This window comes from Neodiprion lecontei, chromosome 3 (genome assembly GCF_021901455.1).
Source record: "Neodiprion lecontei isolate iyNeoLeco1 chromosome 3, iyNeoLeco1.1, whole genome shotgun sequence".
Taxonomy (NCBI): Eukaryota; Metazoa; Arthropoda; class Insecta; order Hymenoptera; family Diprionidae; genus Neodiprion; species Neodiprion lecontei.
Window position 1 is genome coordinate 37,296,475 of NC_060262.1, and position 22,903 is coordinate 37,319,377.

Below are 22,903 nucleotides of genomic sequence, written 5' to 3' on the forward strand. Positions count from 1 at the left end.
CTAAGGAGTTTTCTAATTATATTAATATAATTAATTGTAATTGCGAGTGAAAATAAATGTCAGAGTTTGTTTCACCTATATTTATCCAACTATACGCACCATGCTTGCCCGATGCTTATATATTAGGTATGTATTTATTACAATAATCAGGCTAATCGAGTTTTATAAACTTTTACCGTTATTTAAAGTCTAAATACTGATTGCGACGATTCTGACGGAAAAAAATTAGAATGAAAGACGGATCAATAATTATCCAAAAAATTTCAAGCCGAGAATGTTATAAAGTTACCTGAAACGATCAGAATTCAAATGACAAAATAGCTTCTCTAATTTTATTCAACTGCATTCTCGCTTTTCATTTGTTACATACTTTAATATCTTTTTTCATTTCAATCTAATAATATTATACAAGTCTACCTTATCGCACACATTTGTTTTCGAAGTATTTTGTTCAACATGTTTATAATAATAATTCTGTGTCGGTGAGCACAAACGACTGCGTACGTAAATATGCCGGGCTTAAACATGGCTTCTTGATATTTTAATAAAGTAATCTCAAGTTGTACACTTCTCTCTAATATCATTCCTAATAAAAACATGGAATGTAGGTATATCATTTATTTATTTATTTTATTTTTTATTATTATATATATATATATATATATATATATATATATATATGTATATGTATGTATATGTATATGTATATATACATATATATGTGCATATATATGTATGTATATATATAAAATTATCTTATTATAATGTATATATATGATTATATCACAAGAAAGATTCAAATGCTCTGTACACATTTTGGGAACATCAAATGCTCTCAAGTTTTTTAATTATAATTTTTTTTTTTTTCACTAACTTAATATTTAATTTCTAATATTTAGTTACAAAGTTAGATATGTCTTAGGATCTCCTGATCACGTTGTACTTGATACGATTTCATTATATATTTCTCGTTTTCAACTCTCGCGTGTATTCTTAATATCAGTGTTACAAATACAATATTCGTAGTGTATTTATTGTATACACGTTCATACACTTCAAACGAAGACAGAGTTTTTATACGCGATCGTCTCTCACGCCTTGTCTTTAGACTTTTCGTTTATGTTTGTTTTAAATGCTTTCTACAGCAAGTTCGCAAGATTGAGCATGTCAGTTTCATTTTTTTTTTTGAATTACATTGATTTTGCGAACTATACCTTTATACAGACAATTGGCACGTTTTAAATGGCAACTAGTTTTTTTTTTTTTTTTATCTTTCACGTTGGCACAATTCTCCTAGAGAATAATAATAATAGTAAATTAAAATTGGTATTTTCGTAATCAAAATATAAACTGCAGCTAGCATCTAAATTCACGACTGAGAAAGGTTTCAACGAGAAACAGCTTATCGCTTTTTAAACATTTTTTTCTGCTCGTTAATATCCCGCCACCAAGGTCGTCCATTTCAATGTGACTTTTCATCAAATTGATTACGTCATAGACAACCGTTCGTAACTTCTGTTACATAGCCGTAGCCTCGGATGGCTCTTTTCGTATTACGTACTTCCTCATTACAAATTTTCTTTCACTTCCGATTTCGCGAGCTCGATTCGAACTCGAAAAACCCAGAAAATGATCCGATATTCTTTTCGTCCTCCGTTGTAAAGATTGCTCGATACTCGACGACTACATTCTTTGAATTTCTAGATTGAAAACGAAAGATGGAACATTTTTCTTCTACCTTTCCTATAGTCGTATGAACAACTAGCGATACAGATATAGCTCGAGTTTGTGAATGCTTTCCTGCTGGACATGTTGCAGAGCATTCTATAAAGCATTCAATGGATCCATTCGGTACTTACGAGATGTCTGCAGGAGAGAAAGTGAAAAAAGGAGAGAAAAAACTGTGTTTTAGTTACGTAGTTTTTCTTTTCATTACTTGTTTGTTCTTTTGTCAGACCTGCCAACCCCCTTTTTGACCATTGATCGAGTTACCCACTCCTTGTACCCCGTTACATTACGTTGTTTACATTTATTATACGATTGCTGTTACCGACAACAACAAAAAAAAAAAAACGGTGATATTCAGTATCAGCGTTTCTTTTGTTGTATTATAATATTTTCTACCGTAGAGAATCAACAAGTCTCTCTGTGTGTGTGTTTGTATTGTGAATTACTTTTCTCTCTGATAGTTTTCGCTATTTAGTTGTAGGGCCAGGAGTGTCTGATCGATGTAACCACGTTCGAGGTTGGCGGGTCTTCCGGGCGTCACTTTTTCATGTCGTTCATCAGGGATCCGTCCTTGTTGTTCTTATTACCTTCGTGATTCGGCTGCTGGCTGCTCGTCACGCCGCTTCCGTTTGCCGGGTACATTTTTTCCATATGCTGAAGCGACTCCCCGAGAAAATTCTGCAGGAGTATAAAAAATTGCAACGTGAAACTGTGGCTCTTCTACAAAGTAGCCCAAATTCCATATATATAACGCTAAATCTAACTACTCTAATTCTGAACATCGTTGATGAGTGCCATTTTTTTTTTTTCCTTACCTGTACCGCGGTGAGAGCTGCGACCATCGCTGGACTTCCAAAGCCGTGCGTTATCAGCGAAAAGTGCGTCAAGTGTCGCTGTATACTCGGGTCTAGGATGTGCGATGGCCGTGTATTGCACAAAGGCGACCTGTCCTGGTTTAGAAGGTCCATCAGCTCTTTGGTGATTTGTCTGTAAAGAAAAGGAGAGAAAAAAGGCGAACGCCTCGGTTAGCCGACATCTGGCGAAACATTTGTTACACGAGTACGCTGCATGTTACCGGTCCACGTTTCTCTGACTTACGCGTTATGTTAATGTTAATTTTAGGAAGAGATACATGCCGAGACCGGGGAAAGATTGCGTGATCGCAGGCTCCATGCGTTATTCGAGGGGTTCCGCGTTTATTTTTTTTTCTTTATTTCTTTTTTGTAAATTAATGCATACGCGTGGATAACAAATTGATACAGGGAAAGATGCAAACTAATTTCAAACAACCGTCAGTACGGTACCCCACTATTTTTCATTCACACTTTTGGAAATATAGCAATTATTTTATTCAACCTACGGGTCTGCGGCTAATCAATATGAAGCCGCCACGTTTTACAGCTGGTTATTTTCGGTAAATCATGCGCCGATAACGAGGTATAGAGAATCTCATGCAAGCTGTTAAGACTTGGTTTAGCTGCTTCAAGTTGATTCTGATCACAAAAATGTAATAAAAAAAAAAAACTACTTTTCAGAGGCAACTACAATTGACTTGGAAATTGTATGTTTTCCGTCACTTACAAGTGCGGTCTTCAGATAATGTTTGAATTGCGAAAGTTGCGTTTTGTGATATAAAAATTGGCTCATTGTCAGAATAATCGGGATTTCACCGCTTCGTTGACACACAGAAAATTTACAACCATATGTGACATTACTTTTTATTTCCTAAACCGATTGCGCTAGTTTTTATATTCCTTTGTATCTCTATCACCTAGAGAGGCGACGGACGTTCAGAAGTCAAAATCGCCAATTTCTACTCGTATCATTTATAATCGATGTCAAAAACAAACGGTATACTTTCGAAATTATCGACACCGCTGTATTTCACGGGCCTTTGTTCGTGTACTTACTTCGCGGCATGGAGCCGTTCTTTCCGCCTGTACGAGTCCTGGGGTTCGCAGTGCTGCCGGCTAAGATACTCGGCAATTTGTCTTGCGGGAAATTCAGCCTCGCAGACGTAGCCGAAGTCTCTGGCAAGGTGTATAGCCTCTCCTGAAACAATTTAACAAAAATCCGTTCAGTCCCCACGGTACGTTCCTGCACTGAGCCTATGAATTTAAATCCGTTCGCAAGATCGGCAAACTCTCAGTTTTTCCACCAGGATTCAAGACAATCGTACAATATCAGTTTTATCGGTGAAATATACCAGAGATTACCCGATAACGAGCAACTATCGAACCGTTCGCACGTTATGGATCATTTATCGGCCCCAGGGCAAAACGTTGCCCCGTTCCGGAAGGCGGTTGAAGAAAATTTGCAATCCTTAATCACTTGGGAGGTAGCGAGGTCAGTGACCCCTTCGGTGCCACGGTATGTAGTCCAGTAAGAGCCGCGGCGTGCCGGATGACTTCATAGGCCGATGTTGGTGGTTCCTTCTCAGCCCGGTTTGTAATTACAAATCTCGACCGTTTCGGAGCCGTTCTTACAAGCCCGCTGGGCTCTATTAACCGTCAACTATCAACGCCACACCCCGTCCCCTTTCCCTTGCCCACATGCCGCACGGACGCGGTTCTCCAACCTATGATCCGTTGGTAAGAAACGCGGCGAAGAGCACACGTGCCACGTGCGCTTGCGCGAATTACTGTTTTATTTTTATTTCTTGCCGATTTTCTTTGCCTACCCCGAATACCAGACTAACAATAAACCGATTAAGCCGCGAGAAATTAAACGCCGGAGGTATCGAGAACTTTGGTTTTGTACGGAACTATCTTTTGTAAGGATGTAGTCATAGTCAATTATAAATAGATTTCACAGAACTTGTAGATATTTTTCATTCTCATTGCGTTTAACTCAACGTTCTCTTAATTAACAGGTGAACAAATTTTCTGGTAGCTTTGTTAAATACAACCGAAATTCAGTTGCCTTCGAAAGCATTGCGTAGGTTGAACATGAGAAGGTTGATTTGTCGTTCGAAACCAGAAGCCAATTACGAACTGTTCGGGAATCCCTTGCTGTTGCGGTCTTGGATTATTACCTCGGTCGTCTATGAAGTACGTAACTATATAATACCTACATTTTTTACGACAGAGGAAGCTGAGAGGTGGCTCGTGACTGTAAATTTTCAACTCGTACAACTCATAAGGTGGAAGGTAAGGAATGATCGAGGGTCCCGTCGATCGGGCTAAATGTCGGTATCAGTAGAGAAAATATAACCCGAGTTTAGAGTTATCAGTTATTTCCACCTCAAATACTTCTCAATTAAAGAATAGTCTTCGGAGAATTATCACAGTATTATCAGAGAAAAACAGGAGAAGCGAAAAGAGAGAATGAAAAAAATTTGGAATAAAGAGGCGAAAGAGAGTGGGGCGAATGAGTCGTGATTTATCCATTCAGCGGCGATCACACGCGGTTTTCGGTTATTAATTTAACCTCCAGTGTTTTCCAATCAGACACTCACCTCGGGGAGCAACCAGCGTGATCGGCGCCGCGTCAAGCTGGGTTCTAAGTAATGTTCAATTCGATTAGATTCGAGAAGGGGGGGCCGCGGTGCTAGAAGCTTTTTAACGACTGTACTTTATTATGCGGCTTGTAGGTAGAAAGGTAGGTAGAGGCGAAGCAGCGAGTACATAACGCATCGCGATATTAGAATCGGCGTATTAATTAAGCCGTTGTTTACAACTTTTATATTCATAGCCAAGTTTATATTATCTATCGGCAATCATCGCATCGTTCACGAATGACATGCAACTCTCGGACAGGCCGCGGTGCAATAAACGCCAGTTGTACACACTTGTAAGTACACGTCTCGTTCTACCTCCATCTCTCTCACCGTCGTTCGTTCGTTCTACGACTCTCGTAGTCTTGTACACCCGGGGTAGAGTCATGGGCGCGTTTTTCCCCCTCGGCGTACACGTACCGCATGCAACATTGCCAGGCAAGGTAAGGCACCCATGCCACTCTCATACCTACGCGCCGTTTACACCGCAGAGATATATAAATAAGCTACGTGATGCATTTGCCTCTCCACGCAATATCTGTCTATATCTAAACGCGCATATCGCCTGGATCATATTTTTATCGTCCCAACAGCTTTGATACCACCGGTATCCGTATATGTACTAATGTCTACACGAACGATTGCGGATGCGAGGTCAAGGGTCGACGTAGCACGCAACACACGCCTCTTGCACGTTCGCCTCGTGTGCCTGCATGTGACACAGATTTCATGCGATGATAAATCTCGGAGCGAACGGTAATTGCAGTGTGCAATATTCGGCGAAAAATCCGGAAGTGTCATTACTTGCACGTACGAACGTCGGGAAAAAATTGAAAGTTCGATTAAACTTTGAAGCCGTGAAATCGAGAGTGTAACGTACCTACGTTTGCTACCGAAAGGATGATATTTGTATAAGAATTTTAGTTTGCTTGGGGAGAAAACGAAAGTCGACAAATTTGGAGAATATAAGAAAAAAAGAAAAACAACAGCTGCTCACTCTGCACCATTCTTACCGGATTAAGATACATTAGACATGCGCAAACTGTCGAACGGAATTAATTCTAGATGTTAGAACGCGTTTTGCTCGGTTTCACTTGGCTTTTTTTAGTAATTTCTATCCCTATAGCCTGAACAGCGCGCTTTCTTCGCCCAAAAGCATGTACGGTTTACGTTTTTTCACGCAAAATGAGGTTAATGATTTACCGAGAAGGCGTTAAGCCGCGTTTATTTGTCGTGCACGAGATTGACTTATTCATTCGCTATTGAAAACAAGGAATCCACTCACTAACTCCGCCCGAGTAGATTGCCCGGCAATCCAAAACGTTTATATACCTTATACCGAGTGAGATCAGATCGTCCAGCTTAAGCGGCTCTGTTCGGAGAATGGTGCACGATCTTCGATCCTTAACCGCAAATGATCTTCCCATTACGAAGATAATGATCGTACGAAGAGATTTCGGGAATTTCTTCCGCATCCCGAAAGAACGGGGCTGTGTGAACCCCTCTGTATTCCGCTCCCCTCGTCGATCGACCCGTTCCGTTGTGGTTTCTTCAAATATGTACGCGAATGGAAAAAAAACAAAAAAAAAAAAAGAAATTTTGGACGGTACAAATAAGGGGAGAGAAATGAATGCGTAAAAAAAGGAACTCGTTGTTTTTCCCTCCTTAATAAAAGAAAAAACACCGTGTATATATGCGAGAACGGATAATTTCCTACGTAAGAATCGATCTCCCCTTGGCGAGGGAGAATGCGTGTGGGTATAAGTATATTATAAGAGAGATATAAGGCAGACTGGCGTCCCGGATCGACGCGATACGGAATCAGGGCGGCTCGAGAAAAGATGGACCCACAACTACGGGGGCAATTTAAATCCGGAACAAACTCGCGGCGTATATATTCGTATGGAAATCGATTGAAAGTCTATAGAGTCCTCCTTTAAATGTGCGCTTTTTCGTTACCACCATTGTCTCAACTCCGCGGCTACTGCACGATTTATATCGCGACGGGATAAAGACTGACGACTTGCCGGCTCAATACACTTCGTATATACAAGAGACTATGGCTCGCCGCGCGCCGATTTACCTTTGCAAAGTGGCAAATTTATCGTCCCTTCCACGCTCCGCGTGTTGCCGTAAATTCCGAAAAGAAAGAATCGAACGGACGCATATGCCTATGCATATATGTATACGTACAGCCTCGATACACCGAGAAGAGAAGAAAGTTGAAAAAGGTGAAGAAAATTTCTGTTCTCAATTATGCGGAACGGAATCGGGAGATCCGTGACAGCGACACAAGCCGATGTTGTATGTACATAATAACGAGGATTACGTCATCGGTTAATATTGTAAGTTACTATCGTAAGCTCTCTGGATAACCGCGATCGAGAAGAAACAAATCATTGCGAACTATTATTACATGTCTTTTTTCCCTTCCTTTTCAATCTCCTCTCCTACCAATATTCCAGCGCAGTTTCGCGCCGGGCGAATCATTTGCATGTATAATATGCGGCGAGTTGTCAGTGATAATGGTATATCGACACTTGTTGCGTAAACGGGTCCTGCTGGGCTGTACGAAGAAGGCGATAGAAAAGAGTGAACGGTGTGAGTGTGGATACACGAAGAAACTGGAACGTAGCGTGTAACGATAATCTCCTTGCGACGAGCTCATATTTATTACGATGCAGATGGCGATACGCCGGATGAGATTATGAACGTTAACGCGCAAGCCACCTGTCGGGAGGATAAACCTCTCACCCGCGCTTCGGGCTAACCGCAGGTATCATCTCCAGGTTGCGGAAACGGCGCGCGAAATGTTATTAAATTAAAAACATTTTTTTACTCTCGGAATTATTTTTACTGAGATTGTGTTCGTGAAACAGCGTACTCTACGTTGTTAAAAAATCTGTTTCATAGCCTCGTGCATGGAACGTACCTCTGTTTAGAAGGATCTCGCGGTTTACGCGTCTCGTACCAGACTCTCATCTGAACAGTGATAAATACGTAAAATATGCAAAATTATCTCGAGGATATTTTCGGCCGAAAAATGAGCACACAAAACGTAAAAAACGGTACTCGGATGAGGAGGATGAAATTTATTTCACGCAACCGCAAGCGCAAGACAATGAAAAAAGCGCCACACTTCGAAGGAGATGACGCGCCGATTGCGAGCTTCGTGCATTGCGAAAGTGTGGGAACCACTGCGTAAATTCAAGCACTTAACGATCACTCTGTGCATCTCTGTACCGACGCCCACGTCGTGTCCAATACGTCGTAGCATAATCGTCGCTAATGCCTACCTCTACTCAACTCAACTCTAACTCATGCCAAAGGATCCGAGAGCACGTGACGGCCGCCACTGTCTTATATTGTCATGAGGATGGTCGACCGGTTGACGGCATTGCGAGGCTCTGTCAAAGCCACGTTATGCCTTTCAGTGTTGTGTGATTAACCGCTTGGAAAATCAGCACAAGCCTATATTTCCCAACGTCTCTTTCCATTCCATTTAATACCCTTCGTACGGCCCTCGCGACACCGTCTCGAGCGTTCGTGAGAAAGTGGTGTTGAGGGCACATTTCGAGCGTCAATCGCTGTCTCGAATTCGGCGAGAATTTATCGCGCAAGGAGTATCAGCCGCTGGCCGAGTGACTGTGGAATCGCCCGTGTGAGATAAAAGCCTTGGACAGTACAGTGCTCGACGGTAAAATGCTCGAAACGATCTAATTACCGTTCAAGTCGTCAGATGCTAGCCTCGATATAGTGGACGGCTTGAATGGGCCGGTAATACATGCGTCGAGACGCGATCAGATAGGCGACGAAGAGGTGGGAAGGCTTCCCGGTCCTGGTCCTGTAGTTCTCTTCCCAAGACGGAACCGGGCAAGGAAGGGAGCGCGAAGAAAGAGGAGAGCAGAGGATGAGAAAAGAGAGCGCGACTTGGTCCAGGGCACTAAGCAAGCGCAGTCCAAGACATTCCCACGAGCCTGGCAAGACCACGCCTGAGTCGTCGATCCTCCGTAAGTCGTCCTACACCGATTGCCCGGTGCCAGTTTGAATTACCGAGTGTGCACAGTGCGACGGGTCGATTGACCACGATCACGATCGAGGAGAATTTGATGAATTTTCAAATCGCGTCTCTCGCCGCACGTCACTTTCCATATTGTTCATCAACGGGACGGAGGCATCCCCACGGTTTAAACCGTCTCGGAGATTAATCGGGCTCCGTGGATCCTTGTACGATCTATTTCACGTTTTCCCGGAATTTTTATCGCCAGATGATTATGAAAGATAGATAGCCGTTGATCTTTGGAAGAACACGCTGATGCCATGAGTTCCGGGTACCAGCTTTACAACTGCATACATCGTTCGAGTAACTTCGAGTAATATTGCATCGAGTGCAATAATTGTAGCATCGAAAGTACCGCGATCCACGGTGATAGGTGGAAACCGGTGAAAAAAGAGAAAGGAGGGGATGAAATGAAAGAGATAAGAGTATGAAGAAAGTAGCGAATCTCACCTGTGTTTTATGGAAGGCAACCGATCGTAAATTATAATCAGCGTTCGCACAAACACTCCGCCAATCCTCGCGCTGGTCGTTAAGCCATTAAACCGTTACTAACTAATAGAAGAGCCCGGAGAGTTCGCGAATTCTGCACACCGGCTAAAGGTGCACTTCGTCCATTCTTGGCGGCGTGTTATCCAGTCTTACTCATTAACACCTCTTGATCCACGAAGGATCCGCGCTTTGGTGCAAGCAGGAAATCCTGTCTTACAGTTTCATTCGCCCCGGGGCATCGAAATCACTGGGAAATAGAAAGAATCGTACTCTCGCCATTTCACTGGATATACAATACATGTATATTGCTCAGAAATCAGACGATCGTCGATGTTTGTCGTATAACCGGAATAGTCCGCAAAAGGCAAATCCCAGATCAGCTCTTGCACTGACATGAATTATTGTTTCCAGTACGATCAAAGAGTCACTGAATATTTCACGATCGGCGAAGTTCAGGCGTTTCTTGCCACTTTCTTGAACGCGAGTTTTATGGAATAGCGTCGAATCAATGATTTTTGAAATCAGGACAGCGATCGCGGCTTATTTCCGAATCGACTGAGTGGCTGAGAATCTAGATTCGTTTGGAATCTCTTACGAAGGTACCCGTTGAAATCAACGAACTTACCTTCAACCAGGGAAGTTAGAAGCGTAACGTTGGCCGCCTTCCTTCTGCCAGCCGGAAGATTGAGGCCGATTTTATCCAGCCTTTCCCTCAAGAGTCTGCCGCCATTTTTAGACTTTGCTCTGTAACAACGAAAAGGGAAATTGAAAATACGGTTGGAGGTTGTGGCACGATAGAGCCGCTGGGCAACGCCGCGGTCTGTCTGCTCTCTGACAAGTGATCGGACGAATTGAAAGGAAGGAAAATGCGATAATATAAGCAAGATAAACGAACGGTTGTCACTCTGATAATAATGTTATTAATCATAATAACGATAATAACGGCACGCAGGCGCTATCGCGATCCGTTGAGTGACGTCACGCCCGGTGAACGGTGGAGCAATCTGGTGCGTAACTTCGCCGCGTTTTAAAACGAATTTTCACCTCGTATCGCGGTTCGGGTCGACACAGAGACGTGGTCTTTCAGTCTTTCCAAACGCTCCATCATCCATCACTGCATCGTGCACGCGTTGGTAACGGGTCCTCCCGCGTATCTTAACAACCTATTTCTACTCCACGGCTACTCCGCTCCCTCGCCAGGTTTACGACATCTTTTATCCTCGTCGCGTTGGAAAGTCGGTAATTAATTCATTCGGCTGTCAGTACGTACACGCATGACGTACTCGTCTTTGTTCGATCAATCCTGCAGGGCTAGCCAATGAGAAAACGACCGACCACTGCCCCTCCGATAAGCCACTCGTCAATGAAACCACGCACGATCCAGACTTTCCAACGGACGATTTATAGATGAAAGTGAATGAAAATTAGGTGGAAACTTTTCCTGATTCAATATAGAATCTTAGTCTGATATAAATAACACGTAGACGTATAACGCTGATTAGCAATTGCCATTGAATGATCCAGCGAAACCTGCGTCTGATACACGGGCTTATTTTTGAAAACACACGTATCTCTGGCATGTGACAGCATTTTTCATGCTTATTAATCAACCGGGGAAAGTAGAATAATGCTCGGAAACCAAAGGTTATATCGACGTCAGATATAATTGTTAACTGTACGAGTAATTCGATGACTGTTACGAAAGCTTCGAAGTGATGCAGCTATATTTTCAGGAAGTTGTTGAACTTTGGATGACAGGTAAAAGAAAAACAACCTACGACCGCGACGTCGGAACGAGACGCGTTTGGTGTAAAAGTCAATGAATTCATGCTGAGCAACGACCATTAGCAGCCGGATACAAGCGAGGAGTCGAAAAGAAGGATATTCAAAATTTGAAAGGCCACATCTCATCGTCTTCGGTACGTATATGCTACGAGTAAACAAACAATTCGAAAGTGCAAATCTCGCAAAGCGTCTAAGCGTTTGTACAGCCAGGCGTTCCAAGATACATCTCGATTTGATCGAAGAGAGGAAAGGATAGAACAAGGTTGAAGGGTGCTCGAACGTGACAAGGAGCGTTCTTCACTCATTACGACGTCTTGTCTTGCAAACGATTCTCCGTCTTGGTCCAAGTCGCGTAATTTTCTATCTCCCGTTATCCACTCCTCCTCCTCCTCCTCCTCCTCCTCTGCTCGCTTCAGACGAGTACCACGAACTCTCTGATTACGAGAGCCCTTCGCTACTAGCATTGTTAGTTGTTAACAGGTCCTCTAAATCTTCACAGCATTGCGGCGATCCATTCGTCTCTGTCATCTTCCCCGTCCGCTGTGAAACCCACGACTTTGAAAAATAATCAAACAAAATATATATATAGGTAAAGGAAAAACCCGTGAAACTCGGCAATCGTTCCCCTCCTTTCCACCCTCGACATCCGTCATTAATGAACAGTGAGTATGATCTCAGAGGCTGAACGCCTTCCACGCACGCAGGTGAGAAATTAACATTTTTATCGGCATGACGAGCCGTTGCTGGATCACGTGTGAGAAAATATCCAACGCTGGCATCATAATCGTTACGAGTATATAAACTACCCACTCTAATGCCCAGAAGACACAAGTTCTGGTGGCAGCAGTGAGCAGCACTTGTAATTATCAGTCAGATTGTTATCCGATAAGATGAATTACGAGCCGTAGAAGTTATTTGCGGTACATGGCCAACCATGGCTGCAATGACCGATTGCCAACTGGTTTCATTGACACGTGAACCCGCGGGTAACAACTCGACGCAATAAGTGCCACGGCCGTGCACCGATATTCGGTGTTGGTATTTCTCCGCCGGTGCAGTTATCGATATACATAAGTTTCGAACCCCGGTGGCGTTGCGGCAGGCTGCCCCGACAAGGATGATTTATTCTTTCTTAGCCGCGGAATGATAAAGCCTTGCGCAATGAACGGACGGACGAGCGGGGGCCGCATCTCGCTGCAAGCTAGAAAGATGAATCTCTGATAGAGAGAATAGCGTTCTCAAAGAAAGTCATAATTCACGGTGGAGATGCGCCGAGGAAAATGCGATGGAGGAGAAACCCGGGTACGAGGTATCGGCGCGATGCGAATACGACCTTCGACGACGAAACACTTTTTGCGTATTGCGTTGAAGAGTCTTCGTAAATAATTACATACTCGTACTTCGGTGTATCGGCGGGATAAATGAAGACGCGGCGCCTTGCCTTTTCACACACGCGCGATTCAAGGTACCTTTTTTATGTAACTATTTATCGATTCTGTCATCACCCTAGATGGTTACGTTGTTATACCGACTACGCGGGAACAAAGTTTATAATAATTTGTGTAACAATTTTCAGGTAAATTGACTACTATAGTGAGTCGAAACGGGCATTTTGTCCCGATTACAACATGATCCAGGCTCAAGACTTTGATAAAGCGAATGATTGTATAAGTTGTATCACATTTTCTCGTTACTCGCAATTTTAACTAATTTGGACGAATCAAGAATGAAACCTCAAAAAACAGGCAAGAACGTGGATGAATTTTCTTAATATATGTTAATATTATTTGCTTAATAAATATCTGTTTTGTCATTGTCATTGATATATTGCAAACTGTTTATTGATAACAGGTGTAAAAAAATCACATACAAGTAAAGTGTGAAAAAATGAACTTCAGTTTCCTCTAAGGGGTAAGCCTTTCCTTTCCTTCCGATTCTTGGAGTTAAAAAACTTTTTGTGCTAGATTTAATTCGCAGGACCATTTTCCCGCTAACTCAACCATCAGGAACGCAAAATAGATAACATCAACATCGTAAAAGCAAGAGCTGAGAAAATACAGAGAAACCTTTCGTTTTTTGGTTGTAATATCTTTTAAATCGCTGTTCGCAACGAGTTCAGACTTGGGGCGATCTTTTCTTCCATCGTATTCATTCTTGTATTCTTCATTCTCCACCCAGGAAACGCATCGTCCAATCTCGATTTCTCAATTCCTAGTTATGACACGTTTACCCACCCGATACAAAGGATTCTACGTCCGAGTTAAAAGTCGTGTTGTTTTGACCAATATCCCATTGAATAATATTAAATTCTCAAGATCAGTAAAGGTCTTGGTGTCACGTTAAGTACCTACCTACCGTAAAACATTCCGAAATGAATAATAGCAATAGCAAAAAAAAATAAATAAATGAATGATAAAAAATCTGACATGGCTTCCACTTGTGGCTGTTAATTAGGCAGCATGAGCTAGCAGAGCTCCGTTTTGTAGGTTTTACTTTCTATTTATAAACTCATTCGTAAATGTTTTCAACTGGATATACTAATGGCTGCTGTCCGGTTATTTCGACTCGGAGTTGATTCGTTAATTCGACAATCGTTCAGTTAGAAGATTTGATTTTCAACCGATGAACCAACCAAAGTCATTGCTGCATTTAAACATACCTGACCCACAAAGCAGCTGACAAAGCTAATTTTCATTTTGACAATCGTTTTGATCCTCTCGTTACTTGAAGCAACTTCATTCCACACTTGTAGGTAATTACACTGCGTTGAAATTGAAAATCAAAAATAGCAATTATAACAATTTGCTACTCCGAAAGCTCTTTATACAAGTGTGTTGCAAATATTATTCATTTCACACGACTCGAACAGAAAATTCTCAAATAAACCCACTTTGAATAAAGTAAAAATGAAACTACCGCTGCAAATTGTTTTTAAACTGTTTACGAGTCGCAAAGACCGACAGTTTCCACTGATTTTACGGCTCGTTAGCAAACCGATTGCACATTATTACTAGTCTTTGGGTTTTTAGGCTTAAACAATAATTATTTCAAGTCATTCTGAAGATGTGCAGTCGGAACTAGGGGATTTCGTAATAAATTTCTGCCTCATCTCGCGAGTGCGACATAAAATCTAGAAACAAGCAACAGCCGGGAGAAGAGCAGCTGCTTGAAACGACGGTACAAAACGCATGAATGGGATTTACTCTCGAGAGCCACCCGTGAGAATGATGGTCGTGAATGGGAATACCGTGGACGGGAACGCAACGACCGAACGTAGTAAAACCATTTCAAGCCGGTGTTTTCTTACTCATTGTCAGCCTAGCGGGAGTTTTGCCGCTTTTTTCAAACGTCAAAAATCTCTCCCACAGTTTCATCCTTTTTGTCCCGTTGAGTGCCAATGGTCAAATGACTCGAAGCAAAATCCCTGAGGCAATATCGCAGGTTCTTATAATATACATGTATTGGTTGCGTGACGAACCGACGATACGACAGTAAAAATTATGAAACATAGGTGAGAAATACAGTCATCGAAAATTACGCTCGCGGGGAAGTGAAGAGATGTTGGAGCGACATTAACTTACCTCCTCAGAACGCCGCCCAAAAGACTAGCGTTGAGGCACTCCGGGGGTGACAACCGTCTTTGGACTTCTGCCACCGTCACTTTGTACTTGCTGGTGCTACTCAATAGAGAAAGTCGGCCGGGTACCGAGCAGAAGACGTCTGCAGGCTGAGCGTTCCCAGAAAGCATCCCTTTTTCGCCTCTCTCCGACGTCTTCATGCCTGGAATAAACGAGAGGAAAAACGGAGTTAATATCTTACTTTGCTTCAATGGGGCTCAATTTTTCGTGTTCTTTTGCTTTTTTTTTGTCCCTTTTTCTGTCTTTCGAGAAATTCAGCTGGAATCGATTCCTCTTTGAGTCTGTTCACAGTTCATAGCTTACTCGCGATCAATATTATTTTATTCTCAAAGCATGCGTAAACTTGTTTCACCTCCTGTAATTAAATTCGCCAAGTTTTTTTTTCGCCATTTTTTACATCGGCAGAATTCGAATTATAGAGAATTTGTACAGAGCAAAAGAAGTAATCGAACAAAACTTAACATCTGGTTGGTTATTGATCGAAACAAGGCACATTCGAAAATTGGACTACTATGTTTCTGGCCTATAATCACCGCTAATAAGAGACTCCCAAACATTTAACGGTATTTAACATTATACAAAATCGAATTCATATTCGGCACACATCTCGTTTCAGTTCGGCCCATTAATATATGGCCGTGATAATCACTCAGATCGAACGACCGGTTTCGCCACAAAATTTCAGTGTTACACTGTAAGCCGCAGATGTAAAGTAAAATTTTAGTGTATCGGCAATTCTGTGATGAAACAAACCCCATTCGTCAAATTTCATTTTGCGTTACGTATGTGTTACATACACGCCAATTGTATGAATTTCTATGCAGGGTTAGTTGGCATGATTGACAGAATTGAAAACTGTCAACTAATTCCGATGTTTCGTTGAAATAGAATCTCAAAAATTAGATGACTCGTGATCCGGCCACCGAAGGGTTTAATCAACAGGCAAATTTCTCTTTCTTACTCCTACCTTGGCCAGGCTGCGAAGCACGGCTAACTTAACACACCTGAGATATGAGTATGGGGGAAGAAATAAAACGATCGATCGACACACCGTGCGACCTGATTACTGCAATTACATTGGACAATTAGCGATCTTCTGTGCTCGATGGTTGTTAATAGCTCATCGTTAAGTGCCTGCGCGCGATTAGCCGCGTCCAGGATACATTATAAGTGAACACAGGAGATTCGAATGAGTTTTATTTTACTCTGCAGCGACTGCCGTATAAGCTACGGCCAGCTCCGCTACACAGCAGCATTTTAATTCTCTAAAATTAAATGATTAGTTTCCGTTGCGTCATTTTTATTCAGGGTTATTAATACCGAACGAGAGGTTGTAAAACGGATAGAACGATAGACTTGTAGCAAGGATAAGTTCGAGAGGATATCGCGATCGCTTAGACGAAATAAATAACACATGCCTACATCTTACGTTCCGTAGATGAAATTACAACCTATGCAGGTATTATATATTCAGTTTGATGAAACGTTAATTTATGGAGCAAATAAATAGGCGTCATGTTTACGCCCGGATTTTCACTAGCAACGTTGATTAGAAATTATTATCACTTACGTACAGGAGCGAATGGAACAAATTAAAAGAGAAAAAAAAAAAAAAATTAAAAGAAAAAGAAAAAAAAAAACAGTTTTTAATTTATTTTTCATCGTCTGCAGCCGTTCCAAGGATTTTGCTCGATGTGGATAGCACGAGAAAAAAAGTAACCACGATCGCTTCCTGTGGTTAATCATATTTCGAAGGAGGCAACTGCGCTTTAAATGCGACTTCGTTCGCTTAATTGATCGACGAGTGTTACTCGCGACGTGAATTCTCTCACTAGGTAACTCTCACTCGTCTTATATCATATTTTTTTCTCATATCCCTCGAAAAAAGCTTGAAACTATCCTTTCACGCACGCATGTAACGAAGCAATGATATATAACGTCTGGTAAAGTGGATAAAGAAGAAGAGAGCGAGAAGGGTGACGGTAGGTGAGAGAAAATAAATGTTAATAACTCACCGTGTATAGATGGATTCATGTATACACTTTGTTTTACAACCTTATTAATTGCAGATGATTACTTTATTTTGCAGTTCGCAATTTTATCCAGAAGAGTATATAACATATTCTCAAGCTACTTAATTCGGACACTATTTAATTTCTCCGCTTTTTTTTTCTCTAAAATTGAATTATTACTTTCTTTACCACGTGGTCACACTTGTCATTGCTGTTTTGCAAAACTAACTTTGGTCTGAAAATGTACATAATAGTCCAGGCAGAAAAAAGAATGAATATAATTAATTGGTTAAAAAATAAGAGTATTAATTCGATGAAAGTAATTGTACAGATTAATAAAAAATACCTGGCTTCGCGTGTTTCTTGACATTTGACACGTTGTTTACTACGAAATCGCGAACGGGCATTTATACAATGTATGCACGTACTTATATAGTTGTTAGATTTATTCGCGATTTAATCGTCATCTCCTTTCAATAGGGCACCCAACTTGTATCATATAATCGCGGTAACTCCTACAGCTGGTATTAAAAGAGCAGCGGGTCATGATCGATAGATCATCCTCCCTTTTCATCATCTATCAATAAACGGTAAAGGTAGAAAAGCGTGCCCTCTTCACCGCGCGATGGGATTTACACGTTAAATTGTTCCACGTATACATACTTATAGTTATAGGTATATAAATTCTGAAATAGTCCTGCCCTTAAGATTCTCCCGTAAAGGAGTAATCATTTTTCAGAAACGTTTACTGCCATTTATATGTTATAACTCCTGTAGTACAGCTTACGGACAATTAGCCATTACCGTTGGCAAATTGTTTAGGTTAATTAGGCGTGCCAAGGTTTCCTGATTCTTATATGCCGCAGTTTCTTCGTCTCACTCTCCACGCGCTATATAATGCATGTATGAAACGATGGTTCGCAGTATAAACAAACAGGTACGTACCAATTGCAATCGCGATCACGGCACGCTGCGGAACAGAATGCGCCAATTACGCTCCTAGAAATGTGCATGAAAATAAGCATAAAATAATGAATAACAATTCACACTTTCATCCTACTGTTGAATGTTTCATTGACAGACGATCCGTTCGCATTTAGTTATTTTTATATTCTTTTTACGTGGCAAATCGTTTCGAACCCGTTCCCTCTACCAATTAATGACCACATAATAAAACTGATCATTGTCCGATCTATGACCCACAGACAGAGAATCGATAATAGATAATTTTTCAGAGAATCGCACAGTGTACGAACCCGTAACAACAGGCCACGGTTCGCATGCACACGCAACTTAAAATGTTTGATGGCTTTATGGAGATCTTTGATGCTAAGTCGTACGAACGCTTGTTGGAAACTTCGGTAGCTGAAAGGATAGAGTAATTATGCTTCGTAATTAAGTAGAAACTCTTGGCAATATCTGTGTAGCTACTCGTCCGAATTGCGGAACTTATTGATCTTCCTTGGCATACGCGCACTTCCAGACTTCCCGCAACTTCCATACGCGGTGGATAAAATGACGCCAGGCAATTTGGATTGTGTAAAAACTTACTAGATAAGTTGAAATTACGAGTTTAGATCAAGTTAATTGAGAGCAAAGTCGCTCTTATGCGTTATCAAAAGATTTTGCAAATATCAGTTTTGTATGCAGAAAAAAGTCAGCGCGGACTGATTTGCGGAGAAAGAAGGAGCTAATAAAACCAGCAACAGCTGTCCGGGATCCTACATTAACTTGGAAATTTACTGTACTGCAGCGGCCATATGATCTTAAGAATCGTATTTTTTATCGGCCATCGTAATTATCGCTATTTACGGTATAAGCGTTTTCGACCATCCAATAAAACGATCGTACGTAACGATTTTGTCAAAATAAATTCATCTTACCGAGCTACCTAAGAAGTTGTAATTATGCTCATTTCCTATGCAGTTATACGAATTGACTATAAAAATGTTACAGCTTCCTAACTCTGTATAGCCGAAGTAAGCTTAAACCATTTTACTGCCTATGATCCATGTTATAACGATTTTCCATCACGGCTCAGATTAAGTTTCTGTATTTAAGAATTGGAACCTTAACTTTAATCGTCTTTTTCGCCTACGCGGTGATCTTTATTACTCCTCCGTTGAACTCTCAGCTTCTCACGATTTAGCGACGACACGTGCCGTTCGTCAGTCAATAAACTATAATAAACGCGTCCATTTTTTCACGTCTCCCATTTTTTTCTTTCTACTTCTTCTCACACTCGAAGCTGACTAGGCCATGATTTACCATGGGCAAGCAAATAGGCCACACCGTTTATCCAATTATACACCAAATAGATCGAGGCCCGCGAGCGTGTAACCATAAATCATTTTCTATTCCTCCCTCACATGGGGCCGAAACAGTCGGGTAACGGTGTAACCTGAACGATTCACATGTAAACAAGACGTGATGATTGACGTCGGACACAGTTCTGAGCCATCATCACTCCCATTGAATATCTGATTGATCTAATCTTGCGGAGAAATTTCGGATTAGTCTGAATTATTACACCGTATTCATCCAAGATATACTTAAATTATTATACACGCTTCGATTCCATTGATTTTTTTTCTTTTTGCGCAACTTTCTAACCAAACATGTGATTTAGTGATCGAAAAGTAACTCCTCCCAGGGTTCGATCGATTCACTCATTCGCGCGGGAATTAAGTACGGCGAAAGTGTTACTATCAAACGTGTATAGTCGAACTGGAAGGAATTTTCGCTCCGTTTCCACGCCGACGAAGATATGCTACTCAATACACATTGAAATGCGATTCCGTTGTGAACTTGACCTCTTCTTTCATTCAACACTGGACATCTTTTTGGATAGTACTAGAATCATCGTCGAGTGTACGCTGCAGTCGTGAGTTCTCGCCGTTGCTTGCAATACTTTTCAACACTCCTGAAAACACTCAGCGTCGTTTATTCATCGTCTGCACTGCATGCTCAAAACTGCAGTATACCGACTTCGTGAAGAGGCCTGTACTACTTCACATGCAATCGTAGGTAGGTACACGAGTTCCGCAGGACTTTCTGGACAGACATCTCGAACAGACTCACAACGTCTTCGCAGAAGCCTCCAAGGCTCTTGAGAAACTGTCCTCACTCGGATCGACTCAGTTTGCTTAGTTGAAGTGGCTTTGCGTGTTACGAGTCCTCAATATTCCGGGATCGTACCTGCAGTAATGATTTGGTATCTGTAGAATTCGTTGACCATCACTGATCAATTTACCGGGCAATTTACCTTCTGCCGAAAAAGTCGCGTGATTCGATAGAGTACAAACGATGAATTAATTTGGCCATCCGTGTTTAAACGAGCACGCGTAGTAATTTTCAAAACCTCTGATTTGACGGGTGTGTAATTTCAGAAATGAAAGCCAAAAGAAACTACGCATCATCGCGCCATGAATAAGTCGTGTATCTTTGAAGAGAACGCGGATCCCAACCACGAGGCAAAGATCAGTGCCAGTTGACTTTTAATGGTAGTAACTAATAACTTAATAGGCCGTCCACGTCTTGACCAGGATCCGTTATCATCGGGGACACCAGGACACGGACCGTTCCTCGACTGTGGTTCTCACCTGCTCGTGTAAACGTACATATATATGTGTATGGGCGTATGCACATGCACAACTTGTTGCAAGCCTCGGCTTTGCGTAACCTTTTCCGAACGTGAAACCGTCACGTAAATCGACTCCGGGTAAAGGCGTTATACCACGATCACCCGCAGGGTCTGACTGCATAAACGACACAGGTGCAGGTATGCACGCGATAAAACAACGACCCGCGATTAATAAATCCGGCTCGTGCAGGGTGCAGGTGTAATTAAGTCTTGACGGTCGCTGACAGCCACGAATATCCCGTATAATCCTCGCAGGAGGAAAAAGGCAGAAGTGTTGCGGCCAAGGCGCCGGCAGTTGGTGCACAACGCTGTATAAAACCACGTGTAGGCGACGTGTGTAACCACATAATTTTCATCTTTCACTGCAGTAATCAGTTATTACAGAATCAGCAATACCGCGCTACAACTTCCGCGCATACATTGCAAACTTGTAATCCAGTATCGTCGAGCGGTAGATGTCAGCACAGGATGATGTAATGTTCTTATCGACGTACGCTCGAATTTGTCGATTCATAAGTTGAGCTTGAAAGCAGGCTCGCTCGTTTGCCCGCAGATATGTGACGATGAGAATGATAAATTGCGTCGCGGTACGTGCGCGAACCATGTTAATTACACTCTTCTAATTAACCGTTCAGGTTAAATAATCAACCAGATGATTATCGCGTTATTTTATTACCGACACTTTGCAGCCCTTTTTAATTAGTCTGCGAGCCCGCGGCCCCCCTGGAAGTTCACCTTCTCCAACGTTCGAATTTATTTATTTTTCAGGCTATACTTCACTGCTATGCATATGTGAGCAGGCAAATTATCCTCTTCGTAATTCAGACTATTATACATGCGCGACCTGAAGTTCGAAGGATCGGTTGAACCTGCTCCGTGGAATTTACTTCAGTTTCTACCGACACGAGATAACGTTGACTCAATTTCCGACGTGCTGATTCTGCTTTCGGTTTCGTATCGTTCCGATCGTATTTATGATATACTTACGACATTGTCTGCTGCGCACATATCGCAGCTACCGCGCATAAATCATTGACTTACAAGGTCTCCTGAAAAAGTCAGAATTCCCAATGACTTCCACGTGAAGCGCGTACCTGCATTATATGTACAACGCCACGTTCGTACACGCGATTGGATGCCAACTTTCATTGATGCGGTGGTCGGCTTGCTCTTGTTGCCATCCTGCAGTGCTCAGGCTCGTTTCCGTTGGAATGAAAATTACACCGTAGTTCGCTCGGTAGTTTTGCTATTAACCGGCACTTGTAACGCCCACTAGCCACGCCGCATCCCGTCGATGAGCCGAGTTCATTCAGAAGACCATCGTGCCTTATCTTTTCGCCCGGCGTAAATGAAGGTTACAAGCATCTTGTTGTAGTGAAAAAAAAAGAAAATAAAAAACTCCTTCTATCGCTGTACTTCTTTGAGTCGAAGTTAACAAAAATTTGGTTTCATCACGAAAGAACGAGGCGCGATGAGTTCTCATGGAATATCAGGCATGTACCCGGTAAGGAACTTGCGCTGTGCGGAGCGATAACAGTTAATCTCTCGTGGAAGTCGAATGAGAGGCGGAGACACTGTGTCCTGGAAGTCGTGACTAACCTTTTAGCACCTAGGCTGGCTCGTTACCGTGTTATATCCACGACGCCAGGTGACAAATTGTACCTACCAACCGACTGCATATGGTGTAGGTATGTTGGTATACGTATATATGCATATACTTGTGTGTACACTATGACGGGGACAGGTACGCGACACGATCCCAGGTATATCAGGTGCCGAACGGGGAAGCCGTACACGCGACTTGTCCTAGACACCATCTACCAGAAGATGGTGTACAGATTGAAAATACATACATCACAAGCTAAGCCTTGATCTGTGATTCCTCGAAACCTTGTTACACGCTGTGATTTTTAGAATAAGAAGAGATCGGGTCATCTGAGGTACTTAGTTCCTACAAAATTGAGAATGGATCGATTTTTTATCCAGACTTATCGAAGACTCCTGACCTTGAGAGAATTGTTGAGTTCATTCCGGGCGAATGTGTTGTTAAAA

The 22,903-nt window shown here is 42.1% G+C and overlaps 1 protein-coding gene and 1 long non-coding RNA gene across 7 annotated transcripts in view; one reads left to right on the top strand and one right to left on the bottom strand.

The window, feature by feature from the left end:
- Nucleotides 1-1,226: 1,226 nt before the first annotated feature.
- LOC107224611 (transcription factor AP-2-epsilon) overlaps nucleotides 1,227-22,903 on the bottom strand; it is a 216,315-nt gene continuing 194,638 nt past the window's right edge. For all 6 annotated transcript variants that reach the window (XM_046735033.1, XM_046735032.1, XM_015664732.2 and 3 more), the window contains 5 exons: nucleotides 15,140-15,338; nucleotides 10,399-10,517; nucleotides 3,639-3,780; nucleotides 2,544-2,715; nucleotides 1,227-2,406 (listed from right to left, as the gene is read on the bottom strand). In XM_046735033.1, coding sequence (XP_046590989.1) covers nucleotides 2,266-2,406; nucleotides 2,544-2,715; nucleotides 3,639-3,780; nucleotides 10,399-10,517; nucleotides 15,140-15,338 — 773 coding nt within the window. In that variant the 3' untranslated portion in view covers nucleotides 1,227-2,265. The remainder of the gene's footprint in view (nucleotides 2,407-2,543; nucleotides 2,716-3,638; nucleotides 3,781-10,398; nucleotides 10,518-15,139; nucleotides 15,339-22,903) is intronic.
- LOC124293609 lies at nucleotides 12,391-13,381 on the top strand. Its single transcript, XR_006903489.1, has 2 exons — nucleotides 12,391-13,023; nucleotides 13,135-13,381. It is a non-coding gene; the product is annotated as an uncharacterized LOC124293609 (long non-coding RNA).